The following is a 25,738-nucleotide window of genomic DNA, read 5'->3' as shown; positions in this document are numbered from 1 at the left end:
AAGAGTCTAACTTAACATCAATGGTACTAAGAGTAGCTGTAGATAATATTACATCTGTGGGATGATTACTGGTAATTTTTTCTCTAATGATAAAAATTTTATTTGTGAAGAAGTTCATGAAGTCATTACTAGTTAACGTTAAAGGGATGGTTGGCTCAACAGAGCTCTGACTGTTTGTCAGCCTGGCTACAGTGCTGAAGAGAAACCTGGGGTTGTTCTTATTTTCTTCAATCAGTGATGAATAGTAAGATGTTCTGGCTTTGCGGAGGGCTTTCTTATAAAGCAGCAAACTATTTCTCCAGGCTAAATGATGATCCTCTAGATTTGTGACACGCCATTTCCTCTCCAGATTACGAGTCATCTGCTTTAGGCTACGTGTTTGAGAATTATACCACGGAGTCAAATACTTCTGATTAGAGACCTTAGTTTTCACAGGAGCTACAGTATCCAGAGTCGTACGTAGTGAGGAGGTGAAATTATTAACAAGATGATCGACCTCTGTTGGGGTAGCGTTCAGATAGCTGCTCTGCTCTGTGTTGGTACAGGGCATTTAAGATGATAACAGTGGGTGGATTATATTCTTAAACTTAGTTACAGTGCTTTCAGAAAGACATCTACTGTGATAAAGTCTACTCTCCACCGCTGTGTAATCAATTATTGTAAATGTAAATGTTATCAGGAAATGATCAGACAGGAGAGGGTTTTCAGGAAACACTGTTAAATGTTCAGTTTCTATGCCATATGTTAAAACAAGATCTAGAGTGTGATTAAAGTGGTGGGTGGGTTCTTTTACATTTTGAGAGAAGCCAATTGAGTCTAATAACAGATTAAATGCCATGTTGAGGCTGTCATTTTTAGCATCTACATGGATGTTAAAATCACCCACAATAATTATTTTATCTGAGCTCAGAACTAAATTAGATATAAAGTCTGAGAAATCAGACAGAAACTCTGTGTAAGGCCCAGGTGGACGATAGATGATAACAAGTAAGACTGGTTTCTGAGTTTTACAGCTGGGGTGGACGAGGCTAAGCATCAGGCTTTCAAATGAATTAAAAGTCTGTCTTGGTCTTTCATTAATTAATAGGCTGGTGTGAAAAATTGCTGCCACACCTCCCCCTCGGCCTGTGCTTCGAGGTTTCTGGTAGTTAGAATGACTCGGGGTGTTGATTCATTTAAACTAACATAATCATCCTGCTGCAACCAGGTTTCTGTAAGGCAGAGTAAATCGATTTGTTGATCAATTATTAAGTCATGTACTAACAGAGACTTGGAGGAGAGAGACCTAATATTTAATAATCCACATTTCACTGTTTTACTCTTTAGTTCAGATGTGGATACTTTATTGTTCTTTCTTTGTGATTGTTTATGTTTAAGTTGTTTGTTGCTGGTTTTTAGTTTGTTTTTTGTCTGTTTGGGAGCTGACACAGTCTCTATGGAGATGGTTTTTGGGGGGTAGCAGGAGGAGAGAAGCTACAGAGAGGCGTGTAAGACTGCAACTCTGCTTCCTGGTCCCAACTCTGGATAGTCATATTTTGGGGGTTTAATAAATTTGTCCATATTTCTAGAAATGAGAGCTGCTCCATCCAAAGTGGGATGGATGCCGTCTCTGCTAACAAGACCAGGTTTCCTCCAGAAGGTTTGCCAATTATCTATGAAGCCCACATCGTTTCTGGGACACCACTCAGACAGCCAGCAATTTAAGGAGAACATGCGGCTAAACATGTCACTCCTGGTCTGATTGGGGAGGGGACCAGAGAAAACTACAGAGTCCCACATTGTTTTGGCAAAGTTGCACACCGATTCAATATTGATTTTAGTGACCTCTGATTGGTGTAACCGGGTGTCATTACTGCCGACGTGAATTATGACTTTACTGAATTTACGTTTACCCTTAGCCAGCAGTTTTAAATTTCCCTCAATGTCGCCTGCTCTGGCCCCTGGAAGACAATTGACTATGGTTCCAGTTTAATCGGTTTGATGGTTTTTGTTTCCTTTTCAAATGATGTTCAGTCACTGTGATCTAAGAGGTTTGACTCCACCAATGACCATTGATCCTTAAACCAGTTCAATCAATCTGTTTGATCAGCTCTGCTGGAAATCTCACATCACTTATATTCAAACCAACCTGTCTAAAACCATCTCAGGTTTGTCTAAATCATAGCACGCGATGAATCAAAAATCATTTTTCATTGAAATGAATTGAATCTGACCTTGAATACAAGGAATCATAAAGAATTATGAATGTGTGTTTATTCACTGAGACCTTTACATTAGAAAGAGCTGCACCGCCCCACATGCTGCTGAGGATGTTTACTTTACTTTCAATTTTTAAAGACACACACAGGTCCATAGCAAATAAAATATATACATGCATAATACATGAGGAAGAAAAGAAAATTTAAAAAAATCCCACAGTGTGACACAATAACATAAAGGCTAGGAGGCCAGTGGCTCCATAACTTGAATAAAACCAAACTGAAGTTAGTGCAGAGAGGTTTCTGGAGTCCTTTACCCCACACATACAACTGTGCCTCGGCGTGACAGGGAGCCACTCCAACACTAACAAACATTTGCACTGCTCCACCTCGGCAACTTGAGCATCAACCTCATTCCATCATTATACACACTGCAGTGAGTTTCTGCATGCTGCTTTCTCTGCAGCTCTTCCACAGATGAGCAGTGTACACTGGATTTGAAGAGTCCACACCTCCAAAAAAAACCCCAGAATCCCTCGAAAATAGAAATTAAAGATCCAAACATGGAAAATAAAACTTTTTTCGACCTTTCACTGTCCCATGTTTGGTCCAAACGGTCAGTCTCAGAGCCCGTCTGATGCTTGTGGGGCTGCAGTCGGCACCAGTAGTGCCCTTAATTTGGGTCGAGGATCATCCAGTGTGTTGACGGACAGCCAATTGAGCAAAGGTGTTTCCTTTGTTTTCTCCTTTAGGAGATGAGACACTGGAGTGTCCTATGATGGAAAGGAGCTGATCATAACCCCACAGCTGAACTCTGAGCAGCTTTGAAACTTTGATCAGGTCAGCACATAGCCTGTGAGGGGCTGTGTGCTGACCTGCTGCTCTCTGGCAGGTAGCTCCATGCCCTCCTGGGTTTTAATTGCACCTTAGAACACACATACATCAACACTACAATGAGCGGGCGGAGGCAGGTTTTGGAGTCTTCTCTCACCCCCGTTATCTGCGACCTGCTGGAGCGGGGGGGCTGGGAGGAGGAGTTGGCCGTCCGATTGGGGTCTGGAGTGTGGGGCCTCCCTGCTGCTGCGGAGTAAAGAAAAGAGAATTTGATCATTAACTTGATCATGTTTGTTAATTTAACATTAACAAACAATTAACAGCAGCCTTCTAAACGTGCTTTATACTGTAAGGTAAAGACCCTGTAATCATACAGAGGAACCCAAACAATCACATCTAAGCGAGCACTTGGAGACAGTGGGAAAGAAAAACTCCCTTTTAACAGGAACCTCTGCACCTGCCCCAGCCTTGCCGATGCTCCTCACCACATCTCTAACTCATTTCTGTTGGTCGTATCCTCAATCTCTGTTTTTCTGTCTCCACCCACCGCTCGGGTGGGGGCGAGAACGCAGCCTGACCGGTGAGCTGACAGCTTCTGGTCACTTCTGGCTCTGAAAGCCAGCATGTTGGCAAAAACTCTAAAGATTCAGAACTCTCAGAAGCCAGTGAGTGAAGTCTGGCTGGTTTCCAGTGACGGTCACTCGTTTCACTCTGATGATGGACACAGAGGTGACTACCCCCCTAGTTCTTCTTTGAAACAGCCTGTCTGCAGGTGTCCTGCTCCTGTCTGCAGACCCAGGAGGGCTCAGACCTCATTTACATGGGGTTACCACGCCCCCTGCAGGAGGACAGCAGAGCACAGGTCAGCATGCAGCTGTCAGCTCAGACAGTGATGATGCATTACCCTAGCTGATCTCATGATATCAGTGATACGAGTAGAGCAGTCAGCTGGTGTCACGGCTCCAGCAGACCTCAGTGTGTTTGCTTCGGGATGCTGAGTGCTGTGTGTGGAGTAGAGCTCGAGCTGAATTCTGTTTCCCAGCACGCTCCTGCAGCCAGAGCTCCCCTGAGGCCTTCACCTCCTCCTGGGCCTCGTGCTCCTCAGGGTGAGCTCCATCTCCAGAGCTGCTGGTAGCCTTCATGTTTCTGCCAACATGTTGGTGTGTGTGGCTCAGAGCACAGGGGAGGTCTTTGGATAACGACAGAGACTCACCAGGAGTATTAGCACTGACCTGAGATCAAAACGTTAGCAGAAACCCTGCTCCTGAGCGTGCCCCTGTTATCATCATGAGTAGAGCACATGAGCAGAGGAGACCCTTCCCCTAAAGGAAGGGCCTCCTCCTGCAGGACTCTTCTGGGGAGGAGGAGCTCCTCTAACAGCCTGTGAGCAGCAGCAGCACTCAGATCTTTAACCCTCTCTGCTCCGTGAGCTCAGCAGTGACAGCCGCTGATATTTTTTTATTAAATGTTCTTTAAGGTGGAATTCAGTTTGAGTTTACTAACTTTATAAAGTTACACGGAGGTTTTATTCATGTGTTTATTTATGCATCTTGTACAGACTCAGAGCTGCAGGTCGCCGTCTCTTTAAAAAGCCCCTCCCCCTCAGGGGTTTCATCTCAGGGGTGGGGCTCACTGAGCTTTTCCTGGTCCCTGTTGGACAGAGGTGGACTGTGATTGGCTGGGAGGAAGATTTCCTGTGTTGATTCAAAGAGGAGGAGAGGAAGAGGAGTTTGTAACGGAGGAAACAGGAGCAGATATGGTTACTGTGAAGTGACAGAGACGAAGAGGAGAAGCAGGAGGAAGAGGAGGTCAGCAGCTCCCGTGGAGGACAGACCAGACTGATCAGAGAGCAGTAAGTACAACAACAACTCGTCCTTATACTCAGAACAGGGTATCTGTGATGTCCCATGATGCACTGCAGAGGAAACAAACCGGTGTTTCTGACTCACAGAAACATCTGTGGACAGAAGACAAAGATTTCACCACGTCTGAATCCTTCAGAGCTCCCAGACTTCCTTGGATCAGAGGCATGACTGATGTTACTGTCGTCACCACACAGCGTCCTGTGAAGCTTCCTATCTAAGTCTGAGCCCAGGACTACACCTGGTGCTCAGTTTCAGCAGGTTTTACTCTGAGCTTCATTCACCTCAATGCTTCTGAAGCAAACACAGATGTATTGGGGGACACCTGCACTTCAGACACTTTAACATGCAGAGGAATTGAGCTACCAACCTTCTCAATAGTAGACAGCCTGCTTTACCTCCACAGGAAACTCATACTTGGTATTAAATATGTGTGGAACAAACTGAAGACTGTCAGCTTCTTTTCTTCCCCCACATGAGGAAACTCTGAGGAGGGCGTGTCAGGCAGGACAGGGTGGGGAGGAGGAGGTGCGGGGTCGAAGCAGAGCTGCAGGGGAGTTAGCTCATCCTCCACAGGATGTCCTCCACAGAGCCGCGACAGCAGATCATATAAATATTATTGACCATTCGAGTTTGACTTTGTAAAACTAAAGCTAACGTGGATCCGTCTGTTTGATCAAACTTTATGTCCACGCTTCCTTTCTCTCTCTCTGGATAGCACAGAAGACTTGTTATTGACAGCTGTAGGTGATCATGTGGTCTCGGTTCTCCTAGACTGAACTTGGACACGGTGGATACAGTATTTTACTATCTCACTTGGAACACTGTGCAGTGGTCTAGGTCTTTCCTGGCAGCTTAGTCTCATGTGGGGCACCTCAGGGATCAATACTTGGACCTCTGCTTTTGTCCCTTGGCTTTGCTCTATCTTTAGAAGGCACAAAATTATTTTCCATTTATATACAGATGATGCAAAGGTTTATATGCACCTCAAAAAGAAAAATGACTATTCCAGGTGCAAAATAACTGTCTTGAGAAAGTGAAAGCTTGGTTGTCTCTTCATTATAAAACTTTTCACAAAAACAGAGGTTTGTTCTTTAGGGCCGGGTGTCACTGGTCGGTCCTTTCCTGTGGACCCTCTGGCACTGTACGGAAAGCTCGCTGTCACCAATTTGGGTTTTAGATGGACAGTGTTTAACCTCCTAAGACCCGAACTCTTCCACAGCATGCATTTTTAATTTCTCTTTGATATTTGGGCTGATTGGGATCTTTTTTTTTTTTACCTAATTTTTGTTTCTAAGAAAAACGAGAGCCACATATGAGGATATTCGTTTAAAATTTCGATAGAACAGTAGCAGCATAATGTCCTCGTCAGTGGATATCAGGCCCTTGTAGAGCAAAATTGAGTATTTTGGTCTAAATGACCCAAAATGTGATGTCCACGGTGTGGACGCAGGTCCTAGGAGGTTAAGGTTTGACAGTCAGGTGAGAGGAGCAGCTTTTTTCAGCTCGCCAAAATAAAACCCATGTTGTCAAAGGAGGTTTTTAGAACGGTACTCCATGCTTTTATTACAACTCGGCTGGATTATTGTAACTCGTTGTATTTTGATGTTAGTCCGTCATCCTTGTCACGTCTTCAGCTGGTATAAAATGCAGCCGCACGGCTTTTAACTGGTATGTGGAGAGGTGAGCATATTACTCCTGTTTTATCCTCAATACACTGGCTGTCTGTGCATTTTAGAGTTCATTTTAAAATTCTTTTAAAATTTGTTTTTAAACCCTTAAAAGTCTCCCCCACACCGCCTCTCTGAGCTGCTGCACCTGCACACCCCCTCTGAGTCTCTTAGATCAGCTGACCAGATGTTGTCGGACGTGCCGAGGACACATCGGAGGCTTTTGCAGTTGTGGCTCCCAAATTGTGGAATGCACTGACTACAGATTAGAAAGGCCTCCTCACTCCATGTTTTTAAATCTGGTCTGAAGACCCACCTGCACGCTTTGGCTTTTAACCCAGCACAGAAATGTTCATTTTATTTGGGTTTTATTGTTTTTCTGATGTCGGTGCTCTACAGTGTTAATGTTATTGTATTTTTATTTTTAGTGTTTATATTTTTTCTTATTCTATGTTCAGCACTTTGGTTAGTGATAGCTGTTTTTAAAGTGCTTTATAAATAAAGTCAGCTTGGCTAAAAGTTTTATTTTGAAGCAATTATTTTTTTAAGGTCAATATATTTGTCCTGGATCTTTTATTGTGAAAATTAGACATGGTCGTGATCAACAGTTTTTTATTTTGAAACTTTCACGTTTTAATACAGATTCAGTGATAATCAGAGTCAGGTGACATCACACACCTGTGTGTGTGTGTGTGTGTGTGTGTGTGTGTGTGTGTGTGTGTGGTGCAAATCAACATCCTGATTGGCTGCCATCTTTCCCTCTCAGGCCCATGTGACCACTGAGCTGTTGCAGGATGAGCAGGATGCAGAGTGAGCTTGAGGGTCGCCTTGACAACCTGCTGTCACGCATCGCCGCAGAGACACAGGAGATCAAAGAGCTGGAGCAGCAGCTGACCGACGGTGAGGAGAAATCAGACCAATGAGAGAGCGGCACTCTGACTGGAGCCCTCTGATTGGTATCCGGTTAATAAATGGACCCCGGATTCTCGTCCTCAGGTCAGATTCTGGCTAACGAGGCCCTGCAGAGGGAGCTGGAGGAGGTGATCTCTGGACTTCAGGAGTACCTGCGAGGACTCAGGGAGCAGGTACAAACACACCTGATGAACCGGGGAAACGCCGTGATTATTGTCTATCGCTGGCATCATCCTAGTAATGATAATGTTTGTGTTCGGGACTTCGGAGCGAGAGAGCTCCAGTCCGTAGGTGGCGCTCTCCACCTTGTCCAGAATGGGCGGGGCTCTGTTTTTCCTTTGGAAGGTTTGATGGAAGGGCTCGAGTTGCTGATGCAGCGCCACTTGTAGATTTTTTTACAGGATTGTATTGTAGTGAAATATCTTGCTGTGAGCATCACTTCACAGCACCACAAGCCACTTTACGGTACTCCAAAAAGTTGATTCTGTTTATCTTGAAGTAGCGTTTTCAGTGGGAGAAATCACCTGGATGAGTGACGAAACGTTACTCCCACTGAAAACGCTACATCCAGATGAACAGAATCAACTTTTAGTTACCTGGATACTGAGGATGCATCAAGACATTTTAACCCACTTTAGCAAGGACTGCCTAATGCTTGTACGTCAGCATGAGCAAACAGCGGATGGCGGATTACAGGAACCACCTGAGATTCAGCCTCAGATGCCGACAGAACAGGATTACTCCTAAAAGTCTGCAAATGAGCTCTTCAGTTAAAGGCTTCCGGGCTACAAAAATCCTCCAGAAGGCACAGCATCAGCTGCTTAATGAACAGGCGAGGCAAACAAATTTTACCATCAACGTGCTAAAATCTCAAGAGGAGCGTATCTGACCGAGACTGACAATGCTTCTAGATGAGAATACTCTTAACTTCTTTGACTCTTTGACTTCACTGAGAAGGTTCGTCTAGCACAGCACAAGAAGTCTAAGACCAGGCAACAAATGAAGTTTGACTTACTTGTTGTACGTCGGAAACCACCGCAAAATACAGAGAGTGTCCTCAGCGGCCAGAAGAGAGAAGGATGCGACACCGAGGATGTGGACAAGTGGGTGAAGAATTTGTCTGACAGACAGATCACCCAAACAGAGAAAATCATCCTTGCTAAAGGGCTGAATTTTGCTGTCACACCGAGACAAATCCCGCCAGTGGAACCGATCACAGCCACAGAAACAACAATTTGAAACAACAATATTGCAGAAATGGAAGCAGACCAACTACGGACGAAAGTTTCGGCCTGTCTCAGCAATGCAAAGCCCCCAGCATCCAACATCACCATGGAGGAGAGCAAGGCACTCACATCACTTAGTGATGACAACAACATTATCATCTTTCCGGCAGACAAGGGTAGGTGCACAGTATTGCTAAACCAGAAAGACTATCATGAGAAGATTTTGTCACTACTCAGGGATGAAAATACTTATGAACCCCTGAAACGAGACCCAGGAAGTAGCTACAGGAAGAGGGTGATAGACTGTCTGAAGCAGTTAGAACAAGACAAGGCTATCGACCAGACATCATACCACAGGCTACACCCAGGGGAAGCTACACCAAGCCAGTATGGTTTACCGAAGATACACAAACAGGGTGCACCTTTAAGACCGACTGTCTGCATGATCAACTAGGTCACCTATAACATCTCCAAGCTTCTGGCTTCGATCCTCAACCCGTTGGTAGGCAGCTCTGAACACCACATCCAGAACACCCTGGATTTCGTTGAGAAGGTGAGAGATGTCATCATGGAGGCAGATGAAACCATGGTCTCGTACGACATTACATCTCTCTTCACCATCCCAGTCACGGAAGCGTTGGAGATAGTTCGTAAGAGATTACAGGATGACCCCAACTTCAGCAACAGGACTGCTCTCAGCATCGACCAAGTGTGTTTGAACTGTGTCTTCATTCCACCTGTTTCACATACAAGGGTCAGTACTACCCACATAGCACACAGGTCTGGCACAGATCTGGTGTCAAGCCGGCACTGCTGGCTGACTTCTGGCATTGTAAGTGGTATGTCATCCAGATATGGGCCAGGCCTGGCATAGATGGCACTGTTTATGTGATGGCATGCCACATCTGGCCTGTTTGTGGTTTGGTTTATGTGGCCCAGGCCCATAGAAAACAGGTCTAGCCTGGATCCGGCATCAAGCTGGCACTTCTGACTGACTGGTGTTATGGCAGGGTGTATGTCAACCAGATGTGGGCCAGGTCTGGCAATGATGGCACTATTTATGTTCCTGTTTTTCTATTTTAGTTAGAAGATCCAAATGCCATGTTGCAATACTATACTTCTATGGTAGCCAACATTTCAAATGCAGGTTTGACTGGTTTGTGAGTGTAAACTTTATCCAAAACCTAGTGACGGTTTACTCATGTTTACCACTGAGTGGCTTTTGCTCTGGAGGTAGAGCAAGTCACCTACTGATCGGAAGATTAGTGGTTCAATCCCTGGCTCTTCCAGTGAAGAGTGTGAATGTGTATGAATGTAATTAGAAAGCATTCAGTTTAGAGAAAGTGTGTAAATGTGGCATGTTGTATAGAGCACTTTGAGTAATCTGGGAGAGTAGAAAAGTGCATATAAAAATCAGTCCATTCAGTTTCTGAACAGAGTTTCGTCATGTTACTTTTGCACTATTATGTTCGGGCACATGTTGTTATTACATGGCTTGATTAAGGTACACATTAGGCTGACATCTGGGGCCAGAGCTGAAACTGTTCTGGGCCAGCACAGGGCCAGCAGTGTGTCTGCAACTGGCCTGTGGCTGCAAACAACTTACACATCTGGTTTTCCAGAGGTGACCCACACATGGGCCAGCACGAGGCCAGTTGCAGACACACTGGTGGTCCTGTGCTGGCCCATGTGTGGGCCACCTCTGGCAAACCTGATCTGGGCCACCAAAGGGCTGTCATTCTTTGCGGTATGTGGGCCATGTGTAAGCACATTGTGTGGGCCAGATCCGGGCTATACCAATTTTGCTATGTGGGTACAGACAGAAACATGGGTGTGCCATGGGTTCCCCAGTATCACCCATTGTGGCCAATTTGTGCATGGAAGAAGTGGAAGATCTTAATGACCTTGTAGTACCATAACCTTGTAGTACCATATCACCCTATTAGAGCACTTTGCTCTCGCACTGCAGGGTTACTTGTTGTTCCTAGAGTATTTAAAAGTAGAATGGGAGGCAGAGCCTTCAGTTTTCAGGCCCCTTTTTGGTGGAACCAGCTTCCAGTTTGGATTCAGGAGACAGACACTATCTCTACTTTCAAGATCAGGCTTCAAACTTTCCTTTTTGCTAAAGCATATAGTTAGGGCTGGACCAGGTGACCCTGAATCCTCCCTTAGTTATGCTGCAATAGACGTAGGCTGCCGGGGATTCCCATGATGCATTGAGCTTTTCCTTTCCAGTCACCTTTCTCACTCACTATGTGTTAATAGACCTCTCTGCATTGAATCATATCTGTTATTAACCTCTGTCTCTCTTCCACAGCATGTCTTCATCCTGTCTTCCTTCTCTCACCCCAACCAATCACAGCAGATGGCCCCGCCCCTCCCTGAGCCTGGTTTCTTCCTGTTAAAAGGGAGTTTTTCCTTCCGACTGTCGCCAAAGTGCTTGCTTATAACGGGTCATATGATTGTTGGGTTTTTCTCTGTATCTATTATTTTAGGGTCTACTGTACAATATAAAGCGCCTTGAGGCGACTGTTGTTGTGATTTGGCGCTGCATAAATAAAATTGAATTGAATTGAAAACAGGGCTTTACTATCCTACCCTGGAACACCACCAATTCATTGGTTCAGGTATGTGGATGACACCTGGGTGAAAATCAAATCTCAGGACGCACCACATTTCACAGATGACATTAACTCGGTGGACCGACACATCAAATTCACCAGGGAGGATATGAACAGTGGCAGGTTAGCCTTCTTAGACTGTGAGATTTCCATCAGTAATGGGGGACATCTAAAAGCTGACATGTAAACCTACACATACAGATCAGTATTTAAGGTTTGACTCTCATCATCCACCGGAGCACAAACTGGGTGTCATCAGAACGCTACAACACAGAGCGAACACCATCCCCACTGACACAGCAGCCAGGGAGGCAGAAGAACATCAAGAAGGCCCTGAGTAAATGTGGTTATCCCAGCTGGACTTTTGTCAAAGCTGGAAAGGCTCCTAAAGAAAGCTCCAGTAGATCCAGGAGAGAAGGACAACCGCTGTCCAGCCGAAAACCTGTAGTGATCCCGTACGTGTCAGGAGTATCGGAGCAACTGAGATGCATTTTTTCTAAACACCGGGTCTCTGTGGCTTTTAAACCCCAAAACACGCTGCGCCAAAAACTGGTCCAGGATCGGGTCCCCGACACAAACAGAGTAACAGTGTACGCTGTTAAGTGCAGGAGGATTGGCAGGATTTATACATCGGGGAAACCAAACAACCTCTGGCTACAACACAGAAGAGCCACCTCGTCAGGCCAGGACTCTGCAGTCTATTTACACCTACAGGCCAGTGGACACTCTTTCAGTGATGAGGATGTTCACATCCTGGACAGGGAGGAACGCTGGTTTGAGGGCGGAGTCTTTCCCTTTCATTTATGTGAAAGGCCCCCTCCTCTGAATCGAGGAGGGGGCCTAAGGGTACATCTGTCACCATCTTACAATGCTGTGATTGCAGCCATTCCCCAACTGTCTGTGAAAGGTACTCATGGCCATTGATCAGTGGTTGCTGATCAATGGTCATGAGAATTTGCATAATCATGATGAATGAACTGACCTCCCAGCCCATTGTTCCTTCAGTGGGTTTCAGTCATTATGCAAATGTCCTGTTTATAAGATTGAAAACTGCAGTCAGCTGAGACAGAAAAAGTCACCTGGATGATGACAAAACGTTTCTCCCACAAAACGCTACGTCCAGATGAACAGAATCAACTTTTGGATTTTATTTACTTACCTGGATGATTGAGAATGCATCAAAACACTTTACGGTACCTTCCACTTTGATTTGGGGTGTGAGGCAAGCAGCTGCCCCCTGGTAGCATCACCTGCAGCCATCACAACCTCCTGATGTCTGTCTGATGAGCGCCATCGAAGGATGGCATCCTGTCCTAACCAACCAATCAGCACACATTGGCAGAACGCTAATACAAAATGGTCCACTGCGTCCGTTCACAGAGGACAGTGTCAGAGCCCCCTGCTGTGCCGCCGATCCATATGCTTACTTAATGGTCGATGGCCCAGCTGCACCCACAGCACGCCCTCTGCTGGCTTATTCACCCAAGAGCTGCGATGAATAAAAGCATGCTCACGAGGAAGCGAGGCTGACGCCGTCACGTGGCTCACTGGTTTCTGAAGCCCTCAGGTTAACGTTTCCTCCAGTGCCATCTTGGTTGCAAACTAGCAGATGTGATGTGGAGGGGCGGATCTGACTAAAAAGACGAGTAACTAGAAGTCATTAGCCAATCAGCATGCAGATTGAAGTCACATGATCAAAATGTAAAGATTGAATTTGACTTTGTATCAAACTGTTGGCAGAGGTCAGAGTTCAGAAGGCTGGTTTCTCATACTTCTATAGAACAGGAAGTGTCGCCATCTGGTGGCCATCAGAGATAACGCAGGTTTTCCACCCTGGCTTCATTTTTACCTCCTGCGGTCATGAACATGTGCAGTCTAACTACTGATGAATCTGGTAAATGAAGAGTGTGTGTGTGTTTCAGGCTCATTGCTCTCAGCAGCAGGTACACACTCTGCAGGCTGAAAATCTGAGTCTGCAGCTCCACCTGGAGGAAGCTCAGAGGCACTGCACACAGCTGGAGGACTTGGCCAGGTCTCACACACAGGTGAGTGTGTTATTTTGCAGGTGTCACTGTTTAACACGCCCACCTGACTGCCTGAGGGTCTGTCTGTGTTTCAGAGCATGTCTGTCCAGCAGGGGGAGTTGTTTGCACTCAGGATGGAGGTGCAGGCTCTCAGGGAGAGACAAGTGCAAAGCAACAGACACCAGGCACAGCTGGAGGTGGAGCTTCAGCAACTGAGGGAGGAGCTAAGCCAGAAGGTGCCGCTGGGACAGGTACGTGAATGTCTGCAGGTCACTCAGAGCAGAGCAGCAGGATTTCAGCCTAAACAGCCTCTGAGTCATGTGACCTGTGATCACGTCTTCATTAAATCAGCCCAGAGCTCAGGTGTGTTTCATACATGCTTTTACAGACAGGTGAGCCTGCACGCTTCATCAGGTAACCTCCCCAACAAGACCACAACATCAGCCTGAGTCTGACAATTGAACACAAACAAGCATACACTCACACACACACTCACACACACACAGTCTTGTCTTGTCTCCAGTCCTGCTCTGATGTAACTGGACGTGGGCTCGTATTGATCAGATATTGGTAATACTGATGATGCCCACACATCAGACACAGAGGTGAAGCAGGGCTCTCGTCTGTCTGCAGGAAGACGTCCACAGACTTCCGGCTCAGCTCTCAGGTCCAGCGGAGGAGCGGCAGGAAGATGAATCCCGGTCTGAGGCGAGCAGGTCGGTGTTTCTTCCTGCTTTGTCACCGTGGTCATGTGACCTGCTCACACCGCAGTGAGCTAACAGCATCATCCATGCCTCGCTGTGAGGACCGCTGCGACCTATTTCTACACAACGTTGTTTTCATCAGCATCAGCTTTACGAATACATTTGTACCTCAAAAAGTTTGATTACAATGGCTTTGTGGGGCTGCAGTCTGAGACTAGAGATGTGGACCCAAAACGATGCATCCCTGTGCTTGCTACAAACAGCCCGGCTTCAGGCAAGCTCGAGGCCCAGGCAGGATCCAGGCCTTGAGGCTGAAACCCGAAGTTGAGCAGAACAAAGAAGTGGACACAACCCCAGGAGCGCAGAAAGGCAAGAATTGGGGGAGATAAAGAAGAGAAGATGGAGGATGACGAGGTGTTGAAAGACTGTCAGCAGGCTGCAGACACACTGATGTCTTTATGCTGAACTCCTTAAAACTTAACCAAGTCGACGAGAATGGGATTTGAATCGACGACGATGGGCTTAGCAGTCCATCGCCTTAACCACTTGGCCACATCGTCCCTGCACAAGCGTGTCTCTGTGGAGGACAGCATGACTTCATGAAGACATAATGAGTCCATCTGCTGGATTGACCTCTCCAGCTGATCCTCGAGCATCAAACACGATGTCTGCAGTTCAGATTTGGACGTCAGCCTCACGTCACGTGTCTCAGACAGTGCTCTGAGCTGTTTCATACTCACAGTACGCTGAGCATGTGCGCGATCAGGCTTCACACAGACGAGGTGGCCGAGTGGTTAAGGTGATGGACTGCTAATCCATTGTGCTCTGCATGCGTGGGTTCGAATCCCATCCTCGTCGGCTTGAGTGAGTTTTATGGAGTTCAGCATGGAGACATCAGCGTGTCTGCATCCTGCTGAGGAAAACAACGTTGTGCAGAAATAAGTCATAAAGAAAGGACGTCGGAGAAGGAAATAAAAAATTAAATCAAGTCAGAAATATAAAAATAAACTCTGGAATAAAAACAACAATAGAGTCTTCAGTCCTGATTTTTGTGTCTTTTGATCATCGCAGTGAGGCGTGGATGATGCTGTCAGCTCACCGCGACATGAGAGTGAGCGGGTCACATGACCACGGTGAGACAGGAGGAAGAAAGGGGCGTGGTTAACAGCAACTCATTCAACTTTGGGGGATTTTTCTTACCTGGATGATCGACGATGCATCCAGAAATAGTAATAAATCATAAATAATTCTCTAATGACATTTAAGAAGCCATGTAGTTAACTATAAAGTGAATAAATGATGTCTAAATAAAACTACAAAAAGAGTTCATATAAATACAAACTTCCATGTGTTGTGATTGTGAAATAAAAGCTGGAATAAATCTAAAGATGTGAGCGTGTTTTCATTCTCAGCTCACAGTTCTGATCCAAATCCAGCCCACCTCGGCTGTTCGTGTGCTTTTCATATGAATTCCTCTAGCTGACCTCTGACTTCTCGTCCCGTCAGGCCGAACCTCACACTGCCCAGATGCTGGCATCAGCGCTCTGGGACCATCCAGCAGACCAGGACCACCATGGCTCACAAGCACAGCCAGGAACACATGAGCAGACCGCAGGCCCGGCTGGAAGCCCGGCTGGACCGGGACCAGGTGGAGCCCTTTGAGGAGCCAGAGGAGGAGGTGCAGAGGAGTCAGAGCAGGCACAGACTCCTGCAGAACAGTCTGGTGGGTATCACAAAAACAGCTCCTTCCAACATCAAGACATCAGCTGACGACTCTCACGTTTATTGTTTTGGCGGGGGGGGGGGGGGGGGGGGCATGGATGTTTGTGTCTGTGTGTGCCTGTATGTCTGTGTCTATATGTCAGGTTGGGTGTCAGGCGCCACCTCTCTGGGGACACCTCAGGCCCTCCAAGGTTTGGAGGCCTATCTCCCCCCACCACCACTTCCCCTGCCGGTGGCGGACTCCCTCAGACATCGGTGCGTTGGTGGTTCTTTGTGTCTGGGGATGGGCGTCACACACCGGCTCACTCCTTGGCGGCCGCTTATCGGGGCCTGGAGTCTGGGGCTCGGTCACTCAGGCACGGCTGGCTGCCGGCGGAGCTCACGGGCGCGTCACTGCAACTCCCCCTGGCTTCTGCTCCGCGGCTGCTGAGTGAGCCCTCATCTGGGACTCTCCTCAGCTCTTTCTGGGACAGTGGCGCAGCTGCCCCTCTGTTGGTCTTCCTTGGTCTCTTGTGTTCTGGGGGCCTCTGGATGTCTGGAGTTTTGATCTCCTCCATACCTGCTTCATGCCCTGGAGGACGGGGCTGTGGCCCCCCCACACCCTCTAGCAGATCATTACATGAAGGAACCTTTTAAAAACAAGCGCGTCCATGCTCACAGGTGTACACACGGGTGATCACACCCACAAACTACACCCTTTTTGGCTCCTACCTCAAAGCACACTGTGTTCTGTTGATCTTATGTGCTGCACAATAATGTTTAACATTTAGTATTTACTGTCATATTCCCATATATCATTGTGATGTTGTTTATTCTATTACTCTTGTTCTCTTCTGCTTGCTTTCTTTTTTCTTTCTCAGCAGGGGATCCAGGTGATCCATATTTGTATCTTTTGGCTGTTTGTTTTGTTGTTTTTTGTTTTTTGCCCTTTATCCCCGTCCCTCTTCTCCGCTGTTTTACTTTCTCCCCAGTCATGTCTGTCCCGTGTGTAGCAAGTGAAAATAAAAGAAAATAAACAATAAAAGTAAAGGTGAATCAAATAGACCATTACGGCAAGGCTGGGATGGTCCAGTTGGTAAAGAGCACAATGGATTAGCAGTCAATCGCCTTAACCTCTCGGCCACCTGGTACAGGGACTCTGGCTTCACCTCATGCTGAGTCTGAGCTCTGATGGCAGTGTGCTCGATGCCCGCCTGCTCCGGCAGACTGGAGATATCCTGTCCAGCTGCAGAGCTTTCCTCAAGGAGCCGTTGGAGTCTCAGAGGGCAGTCGGGTTCAGCAGCACCGTGAGTCGAATGTGTGCAGCTGTTTACTGCCCATCCAAACCTGCCGTGTCCTCCAAACCCGAGAGTCTCGAGTCCACGACACTGCAGAGCTGCAAGAGTGCGAGTTTCCTGTGATCTTCTGCAGCTGCAGCACAAACTTCATCACTGTTTCAACAACAAGGCTGCAGCGTGAAATATAAGACATGTAGAGTCCATCTATCACCCACCGGCTCGCTCATGCTGAGAGAGAGCACTGCAACATCTGTGCTAACAGCCCGCAGGCTCAGCACTCGGTCAGCAGCCCATCTCAGCCCGCCTTGCGGCATGGAGGAGGTGGCTGAGAGCTGAAGCCAATGAACCGCCAGTCCTTTGTGCTCTGCACACGTGGGTTTGACTCCCATCCTTGTCAGGGTGGTTCAGAGTTACGAGCTTCAGGATGTCCTGACTCCCGAGTGATGCTGGCTTTGTTAGAGCAGACAACAGTTAGCTTGCAGTTGTCTGATCTGTTTCCTCCTTGAACGTCTTGACGCAGAGTTTTTATTTATGGCGTCCTTCGTCATAACCAGGTTATTTTTTTCATTTCTGCAGATGATGAAAGACTTTTATTTTGAAATCCACCTTTGTCTGTAAATGAGTTTCCACTCGGTCTGTTTGAGGTCATCATCAGGATGATCTTTGGATGAGCTTTATTTAAACTGCTGCAGGTGAACAAACACATGACCCTAAAACAAAATTGCGTCAGACGATCTCTAATCTCATTCTGACACTTCCTGTTCTGTGCCCCAGCTGCGCTCACAGAGCGACGCCCACCAGAGGAGCCTCGGCCACCTCAACAGGAAGTTACGGCAGCTCAGCAGGTCCACGCACAACATCGACCAGCTGACTGTGGAACAGCTGAAATTCACCATCGAACTGCTGAGAGCGCTGAACCAGCTGCTGCACACACAGGTGCGCGCACACATACACACACACTTTTATATGTGATGCAACTAACAAACCTCCAGGGGGTGCTGTTTTTACACGACAGTCCGGCTGTCGTCAGGTTTTCTCACCTTCTGTTTGGTTTTGTTTCATCTTTTGAGGTTTTTACGCCGTTTTTAGACTCTGAGATTTTCCGTGAATACCTTTAATCGCTTAGAAGGAGGCCTGCTGTGTTTGACTTCCTCTCAGGAATCTGTGGACGGAGACGCTCACTGGGACCAAGACCTGCGATCCCCCAAGGCCGAGCCATCTGAGGCTCGCAGGCTAAAGCTGGACCGGGTGAGAAGCAGGACTGGAACCAGGACTGGGACCGGTGCTGAGGATGGGGGACGGTGGTTTGTGCATGCTGCACTCAGTGTGAGTCTTCCTGCACAGTGCTACTCATCACATCACAGATCACTGTGAACTAAACAAAGAGCTCTGCGGGGAAGACGACAGTAAGGACGTGTGAGGTGGTGATAGGCGTGCAGTGTAGACCGCTTCCTGTCTGATTCGCTGTCAGTGCTGAAACGTTTGAGCTGGTGTGCAATCAGAAGGTTACATATGGGTGACAGCTTGTGCTGAAGTGCACTGTCGCCCTCTTTAGGTTGGAGGGTGTAAATGAATCCACAGAATCGCTTCAGTCTGATGACGTGTTTGAAATCATCAAAATAAATTTAAATGTAGCTCAGCTGCTTCAAACCTCACGCCGGTCTGATACTGAACTGATAACAGTGTGTGTGTCTGCAGGGAGGCAGGTGTGTGTGTGACCACAGTGAAGCAGAGAAGAAGAGGCTACAACTGGAAACCAGAGAGCTGCGACACACACTGAGACAGCACAGGTAACACACACAGACATGGATACACACTGCTCTGGGATCAGGGTTTAGGATCAACGCTGAGAGGAGCTGAAGCCCCGACAGCAGAAAGGACGATCCAGCAGATGGACTCATTATGTCTACATGAAGTCCTGCTGTGTCCTCCACAGGGACACGCTCATGCAGGGACGAGGTGGCCGAGTGGTTAAGGCGATGGCCTGCTAATCGTGGGTTTGAATCTTATCCTCATCGGCTTGGTGGAGTTTTAAAAAGTTCAAAGTGTTGGGCTCAGAAATGAATCCTGGACCTCAGGAAGATGTCAGTGATGAAACAGTTAAAGATGTGAACATCAAAATTATTAACGAATAAATACAGAGAAATCAGGATGTTCACCTCTGCTGAGGCTTCTGATTTTTACAGGCTGTTACCAAAACTCATTCAGGTTATTTGATGTGCATGTGTGTGTGTGTGTGTGTGTGTGTGCGTGTGTGTGTGTGTGTGTGCGTGTGTGTGTGCCTGTGTGCGTGTGCAGGAGTGTCATGAAGCTGTGTGATGAGGTGGAGTGTGTGGAGAAAACTCTGCTGAAGAGACGAGCGGAGCTGCGAGAGGCCGACAGGAAACTGCTGGAGGCTCAGAGCTGCATACACACCAGCAGAGTCCAGGTATACACACACACACACACACACACACACACACGGTGGTGTGTTATACTCTGGCGAACCCACAATATTACAGAAAAGCTCAACAATCACACGATTCACTGTGAGCAGCACTTGGTGACTGTGGGGAGGACGAACTCCTTTTAACAGGAGGAAACGTCCAGCAGATCCAGGCTCAGCGTCTCGTCACCCTGAGACTGAATCTTTTTACATCAGTTTTATTGACAAAACTATTCATTAATAATTTTATGGTCAATCACCAAAACGACTAAAAAGAGAGAAAAACATGAGCTTGGATCAGTTTCTTTAATAACTGATGACGCGCTCGCCGCTCTAACCTCGACCCTTCCCGCTCCGTCCTCGTGTGTCCTCCAGGCCAGCGAAGCTCAGCGAGACGCCGCTGCGCTGCGGCTCAGAGGGGAGGACAAACAGCGTGCCAGGTAAAGTGTCCTGGCTCCAACCATGACCTCAGAGATCAGGGTGGATATTTTCATCATCGCCACCATCTTCATCACACAGGGAGTTGCGGGAAGAGGTGGAGCAGCTGAGGAGGAAGAGGGAGGAGGAAGAGCAGATGCTCAGGCAGGTGGAGGAGGAGCTGAGGAGCAGAGAGGAGGAGCTCCAACAGCTCGACAGGGAAATACAAACAGCCAGAGACACGTAAGGAGGCTTTTACTGTGAAGGAGACAGGAAGTTTTTACTGTGAAGAGGTGGCTGTTGTATTTTGTCAGGTGTCTCCATATAAACTTCAGCTGTGTGTGTGTGTGTGTGTGTGTGTGTGTGTGTGTGCAGACTCGCTGACCTGCTGTCTGACTGTGTGGAGGCTCAGGGGCATCTGGACTCTCTCAGCACTCAGGTGAGGTCACACCTGTACCTGTCCCAGAGCTTGGACCCCGTCCTGATGGAGATGGGCCGGCGCGGCTGACGGAGGATCCCGGGTTATAACAGAAAAACAGTTGCTCTGCTTTATTTTAAATATTTGTGCTTTTTGTTTTGAGATCAGGAAGTGAGTGACCATGTGACTCTTTAAACCAATCAGCTGAAGAGGGACGAGGTGGAGGGAGCGAGGGATGAGCAGCATGAGCTGGAGGGCGTGGTGGACAGGAAGAGGGAGGAGCTTGCCGAGCTGATGCAGAAAGTGGAGTCCCGCAGGAGAGAGGCCGAGTCGTGTCTCCGAGAGAAAAGCCGGCAGCAAACAGAGCTGCAGGTCAGGGAGCACCATAGTGTGCTGATGTGTGAGGAGGAAGAGGAGCTGATACCTCACACTGGGTCAGCTGACCCTGAACAGGTCAGACGATGGGTGGATGCTCATGATGGTCTATGGTTTATGTGCAGGAGGTGCAGGAGGAGCTAAGCAGGAGGAGGGAAGAGAGGAGGAGCCTGCAAGAGCAATGTAAACACCTGGAGGCCAGGCGGAAGCACGCTGACAGGTACTCTGAGTGCTCGGAGACATGTGATTGGTAGAAACACGTTAAACCGTGTGTGTGTGTGTGTGTGTGTGCCAGGTGTCTGTCGGCGGTGCAGGTGGAGCTCGCTAAACAGAAGGAGAAACACAGCCACAACCAACTCCTTCAACAGGAAGTGATGAGGGAAACAACAGCCAATCAGCACCACCTAAACAGTATGAGCTCATCCTGTCAACCTATCTCTAATGATCGGCTATGTACCACAGGCCTTCAAGCTGGCTGTAGTTAAACCTTTACTCAAAAAGCATCTCTAGACCCAGCAGTCTTAGCTAATTATAGGCCAATCTCCAACCTTCCTTTATATCAAACATCCTTGAAAGAGTAGTTGTCAAACAGCTAACAGATCATCTGCAGAGGTTTATTTGAAGAGTTTCAGTCAGGTTTCAGAGCTCAGCACAGCACAGAAACAGCTTTAGTGAAGGTTACAAATGATCTTCTTATGGCCTCTGACAGTGGACTCATCTCTGTGCTTGTCCTGCTAGACCTCAGTGCAGCGTTCGATACTGTCGACCATAATATCCTATTAGAGCGATTAGAACATGCTGTAGGTATTACAGGTACTGCACTGCAGTGGTTTGTATCATATCTATCTAATAGACTCCAGTTTGTGCATGTAAATGGAGAGTCCTCTTCACACACTGAGGTTAATTATGGAGTTCCACAGGGTTCAGTGCTAGGACCAATTCTGTTTACATTATACATGCTTCCCTTAGGCAGCATCATTAGAAGACATAGCATACATTTACACTGCTATGCAGATGACACCCAGCTCTATCTGTCCATGAAGCCAGATAACACACACCAATGAGTTAAACTGCAGGAATGTCTTAAAGACATAAAGACCTGGATGGCCGCTAACTTTCTGCTTCTTCATTCAGATCGAACTTGCAAATGGCTGCCGTCGCTCAGTGTCCTCCTCAACTCTGCGTTTTTCTTATGCTAGTTATGTTATTTCTTAGTTTATTTTCAACCTGTGATGCTTTTATCACCTACAGACAAACTCTCCTGGACATTTGGCAAAACTCGCAATCCGGACCTTCACAAACCAACTTTTTTGTGAATGGTGGTGACTCACCTTGGCTACCTGGGAAGAAGAAACTCTGGAGAAAAAGGGGAAAAAGAGCCGGGATTCTGGTCAGGCTGAGGAAAAGACAACATTGCACCCTGCTTCCCAGCATTCTTCTAGCTAAGGTCCAGTCCTTGGAAAACAAACTGGATGAACTAAGGGCCAGGATAACTTTCCAAAGGGACAGTAAGAACTGCAACGTCTGAGGAGCTCTCCATTCACCACCAGGACAGAACAAAGGACTCGGGTAAATGTAGGGGAGGTGGTGTGTGCGTAATGACCAACAAACGGTGGTGCACTGATGTACAGATAGTTTCGTCGCGGTGCTCTCCTGATTTTGAACACCTTATGATCAGATGCAGACCCTTTTATCTGCCCAGGGAGTTTACAGCAGTATTCTGTACCGCTGTTTACATTCCCCCCCCACGCTGAAACCACACGGGCACTGGACGAACTGTTTGACATTATCGACCGGCAGGAAATGCTACACCCGGAGGCTGCTTTTATCGTGGCTGGTGACTTTAATAAAGCCAACATGAAGAAAGTTCTGCCTAAGTTTTACCAGCACGTAAACTTTCCAACGTGTGGTGATAACATCTTAGACCATGTTTACGCTCCATACGCACATGCCTGCAAAGCCCGCCCCCGACCGGCCTTCGGCAAATCAGATCACTCCTCAGTTCTGCTGTTGCCAGCCTATAGGCAGAAGCTGAAAAGCGACCAGCCCATGACGCGTAACGGACTTTATTCATAAATGCATCAATGACGCCGTACCGCGGGCTGTTGTACAAACTTACCCCAACCAAAAGCCGTGGGTTAACGGAGAGGTCCTTGCAGCGCTCAGAGGACTGCAGGCTTTAAATCCGGAGACCCAGGTGAATACAAAACATCCCGGTATGCACTCAGGAAAGCAATAAAGACGGCCAAGGGACAGTACAAAGGAAAGGTGGAACTCTGCTACGGCTACTCCAACATCAGGAGCATGTGGAGCGGTCTGAAGACCATCACAGACTACAAGGGAAACAGCGGCAGAGTGAGGGAGGCAACGGCTTCTCCACCTGATGATCTCAACACCTTCTATGCACGCTTTGATGAACATATATCTCAGGAGTTTTTGCTGGAAGAGGAGAGCTGCCTTCTTCAGATATCTCAGGCAGTCGTGTGTAAATACTTCAGGAAAGTAAACACTCAGAAAGCTCCTGGACCAGACAACACTCCAGGTCATGTTTTCAAAGCCCACGAGCTGGCAGATGTCTTCACAGACATTTTTATCCTTTCCCTGCTCCAGTCTGCTGTCCCAAATGTTTTAAGAGGACCACCATCATCCCTGTCCCTAAGAAAACTAATGTGAGCTGCCTAAATGACTGTCGCCCAGTAGCACTCACCTCCATTGCCAAGAAGTGCTTTGAGCGCATAGTCAAAGCTCACATTACATCTTTAATCCCTGCTTCACTTGATGCGCTCCAGTTTGCCTACAGGCCCAACAGATCTACAGATGATGCAATAGCAGTAGCACTTCACGCTGCCCTCTCTCACCTGGACCAGAAAAACACATATGTGCGGATGCTGTTCATAGACTATAGCTCCGCCTTCAACACCATCATACCACCCAGACTCGTTATGAAACTCCGTGACCTGAACTTTAGTTCCTCCCTGTGCAGCTGGATCCTGGACTTCCTGACAGACATCACCTCATCCACACTCACACTCAGCACAGGTGCCCCCCAGGGATGTGTGCTCAGCCCCCTGCTTACACCCTGTTCACCCACGACTGTACAGCAACACACAGCTCCAACACCATCATCAAATTTGCAGACAACACCACCATCATCGGCTGCATTTCTGATGGAGATGAGATGGCATACAGGGCAGAGGTGAGAGCCCTGACATCACGGTGCCGCGACAACAACCTGCTGCTTAACGTCAGCAAAACCAAGGAGCTCTGTGTGGATTACAGGAGACTGCAGAGAGGAGGCCACACCCCCATCCACATCGAAGGAGCAGAGGTGGAGAGAGTCAGGCGCTTCAGATTCCTGGGCATCAACATCACCGAGGATCTGAGCTGGTCACACCATGTTGGTGTGATCACAAAAGCAGCAAGATAGCGGCTCTTCCTCCTGCAGCGCCTGAGAAGATTCAGCATGAACCTCAGAATACTTACAAACTTCTATCGATGCCCCATTGAAAGTATTCTGACTGGCTGCATCACCACCTGGTACAGCAGCTGTAATGCTCTGGACTGCAAAGCTCTGCAGAGGGCGGTGAGATCAGTGCATCACCAGGACTGAACTGGCAGCCATGCAGGATCTCTGCAGACAGCACTGCATGAGGAAGACACAGCGGATCCTCTCTGATCCCAGCCACAGACTTTTCACACTCCTGCTGTCCGGCAGGCGGTTCAGGAGCATCCAGACCCGCACTACCAGACACGGACAGTTTTTACCCACAAACCATCAGACCTTTGAACTGCTGACATCCCATACACACCACTACACACTGTACACTGTCACTTCAACAAATGCTACTTAAATTGCACAACTTTGTACAACCTGAGATACTCTTGCACAAGCTTGTAAATACCAACTAAATTCTCTAATATTTAATACTTTTTAATACGTCTTCTTTTTATTGTTATTATTATTATTTTATTACTACCACTGCTATTTTCTGTTATTTTCTTCTCAATATAACTGCACACTCTCTATATGCTCATGTAAAGCTGAGGAGCACGAGCCAAAGAATTTCATTATGGATAAATGTGGCTACACTGTTTATGACAATAAAACTTGAAACTGAGGTTATTGTACTCGGCCCTGAAAAGCTTAGAAATATGGTATCTAAGCAGATTCTTACTCTGGATGGCATTACCTTGGCCTCCAGTAACACTGTGAGAAATCTTGGAGTCATTTTTGACCAGGACATGTCCTTCAACGCACATATTAAACAAATATGTAAGACTGCTTTCTTCCATTTGTGCAACATCTCTAAAGTTAGAAATATCCTGTCTCAGAGTGACGCTGAAAAACTAGTTCATGCATTTATTACTTCCAGGCTGGACGACTGTAATTCATTATTATCAGGAAGTCCTAAAAACTCCCTGAAAAGCCTTCAGCTGATCCAAAATGCTGCAGCAAGAGTCCTGACAGGGACTAGAAAGAGAGAGCATATTTCTCCTGTTTTGGCTTCCTGTTAAATCCAGAATTCAAAATCCTGCTCCTCACATACAAGGTCTTAAATAATCAGGCCCCATCTTATCTTAATGACCTTGTAGTACCATATCACCCTATTAGAGTCTAAGTCTAAGTCTAAATCTAAGATGGCGCTGGAGTGACAGCAGCCTTTCCAAGTAGCTCTGCAACACCGCACCTTTTTTGTTAACTTTAACTTTTTTAGACTAGGCTTTTCAAACTTTTTTTCACCTTCCTCTACTTATACCTCTTAGATATAGCGATACAAGATGGATAATGCACTTTTTAAAACTTCTGGAACCAGTTCCTTCATCTATTCGAGAGCGGAGCTGCTGGCACTAAAAACAAAGGGACAGACCGGTGTTCCAGATCTACTGGCGTTTAGATCAACTGGCGTTGGTCGGACAGATGTGTGGCAGTCTTGCGTTTCAGGAGCTGCTACCGACAAACCAGCAAAAAAACGCCAAATGTGTCACCTGTGACACGTGTGAGGTTGTCTCAAACACACTCCGTCAGTCTTGATGCTGTTGAACAACAAAATGT

At 47.2% G+C, this 25,738-nt stretch overlaps 1 protein-coding gene and 1 long non-coding RNA gene across 3 annotated transcripts; one reads left to right on the top strand and one right to left on the bottom strand.

The window, feature by feature from the left end:
* Positions 1-2,238: 2,238 nt before the first annotated feature.
* Positions 2,239-4,418, bottom strand: LOC309719332. Its single transcript, XR_014280230.1, has 2 exons — positions 4,265-4,418; positions 2,239-3,278 (listed from the first exon to the last, which is right to left on the bottom strand). It is a non-coding gene; the product is annotated as an uncharacterized lncRNA (long non-coding RNA).
* Positions 4,419-4,679: 261 nt separating this feature from the next.
* LOC309719710 (uncharacterized protein) lies at positions 4,680-24,801 on the top strand. Of its 2 annotated transcripts, none has more exons than XM_082556011.1 (18): positions 4,680-4,884; positions 7,331-7,464; positions 7,561-7,649; positions 13,246-13,368; positions 13,443-13,598; positions 13,981-14,063; positions 15,558-15,774; positions 17,825-17,986; positions 18,209-18,376; positions 18,734-18,840; positions 19,349-19,478; positions 19,851-19,915; positions 19,995-20,135; positions 20,268-20,331; positions 20,515-20,682; positions 20,811-20,905; positions 20,981-21,096; positions 21,937-24,801. In XM_082556011.1, exons 2-18 carry the CDS (start codon positions 7,359-7,361, stop codon positions 21,999-22,001), a joined length of 2,055 nt encoding a protein of 684 aa, XP_082412137.1. In that variant the 5' UTR covers positions 4,680-4,884; positions 7,331-7,358; the 3' UTR covers positions 22,002-24,801. The 2 variants fall into 2 exon arrangements, with proteins under 2 accessions (XP_082412137.1, XP_082412138.1); XM_082556012.1 differs by having other exon boundaries at positions 4,685-4,884; positions 18,749-18,840.
* Positions 24,802-25,738: the final 937 nt, after the last annotated feature.

This window comes from Aulonocara stuartgranti, assembly GCF_965226115.1.
Source record: "Aulonocara stuartgranti genome assembly, chromosome: 12".
NCBI lineage: Eukaryota > Metazoa > Chordata > Actinopteri > Cichliformes > Cichlidae > Aulonocara > Aulonocara stuartgranti.
Note: the sequence above shows the minus strand (reverse complement) of the source record. Positions and strands in the feature narration are given on the sequence as shown.

Bases quoted from the DNA above. Each gene is read 5' to 3' on its own strand.
- LOC309719710 (XM_082556011.1), top strand. From the start codon at position 7,359: ATGAGCAGGATGCAGAGTGAGCTTGAGGGTCGCCTTGACAACCTGCTG. The intron at 7,650-13,245 runs GTACAAACACAC...TGTGTGTTTCAG, and splicing joins TGCGAGGACTCAGGGAGCAG to GCTCATTGCTCTCAGCAGCA. The intron at 19,479-19,850 runs GTATACACACAC...TGTGTCCTCCAG, and splicing joins TACACACCAGCAGAGTCCAG to GCCAGCGAAGCTCAGCGAGA.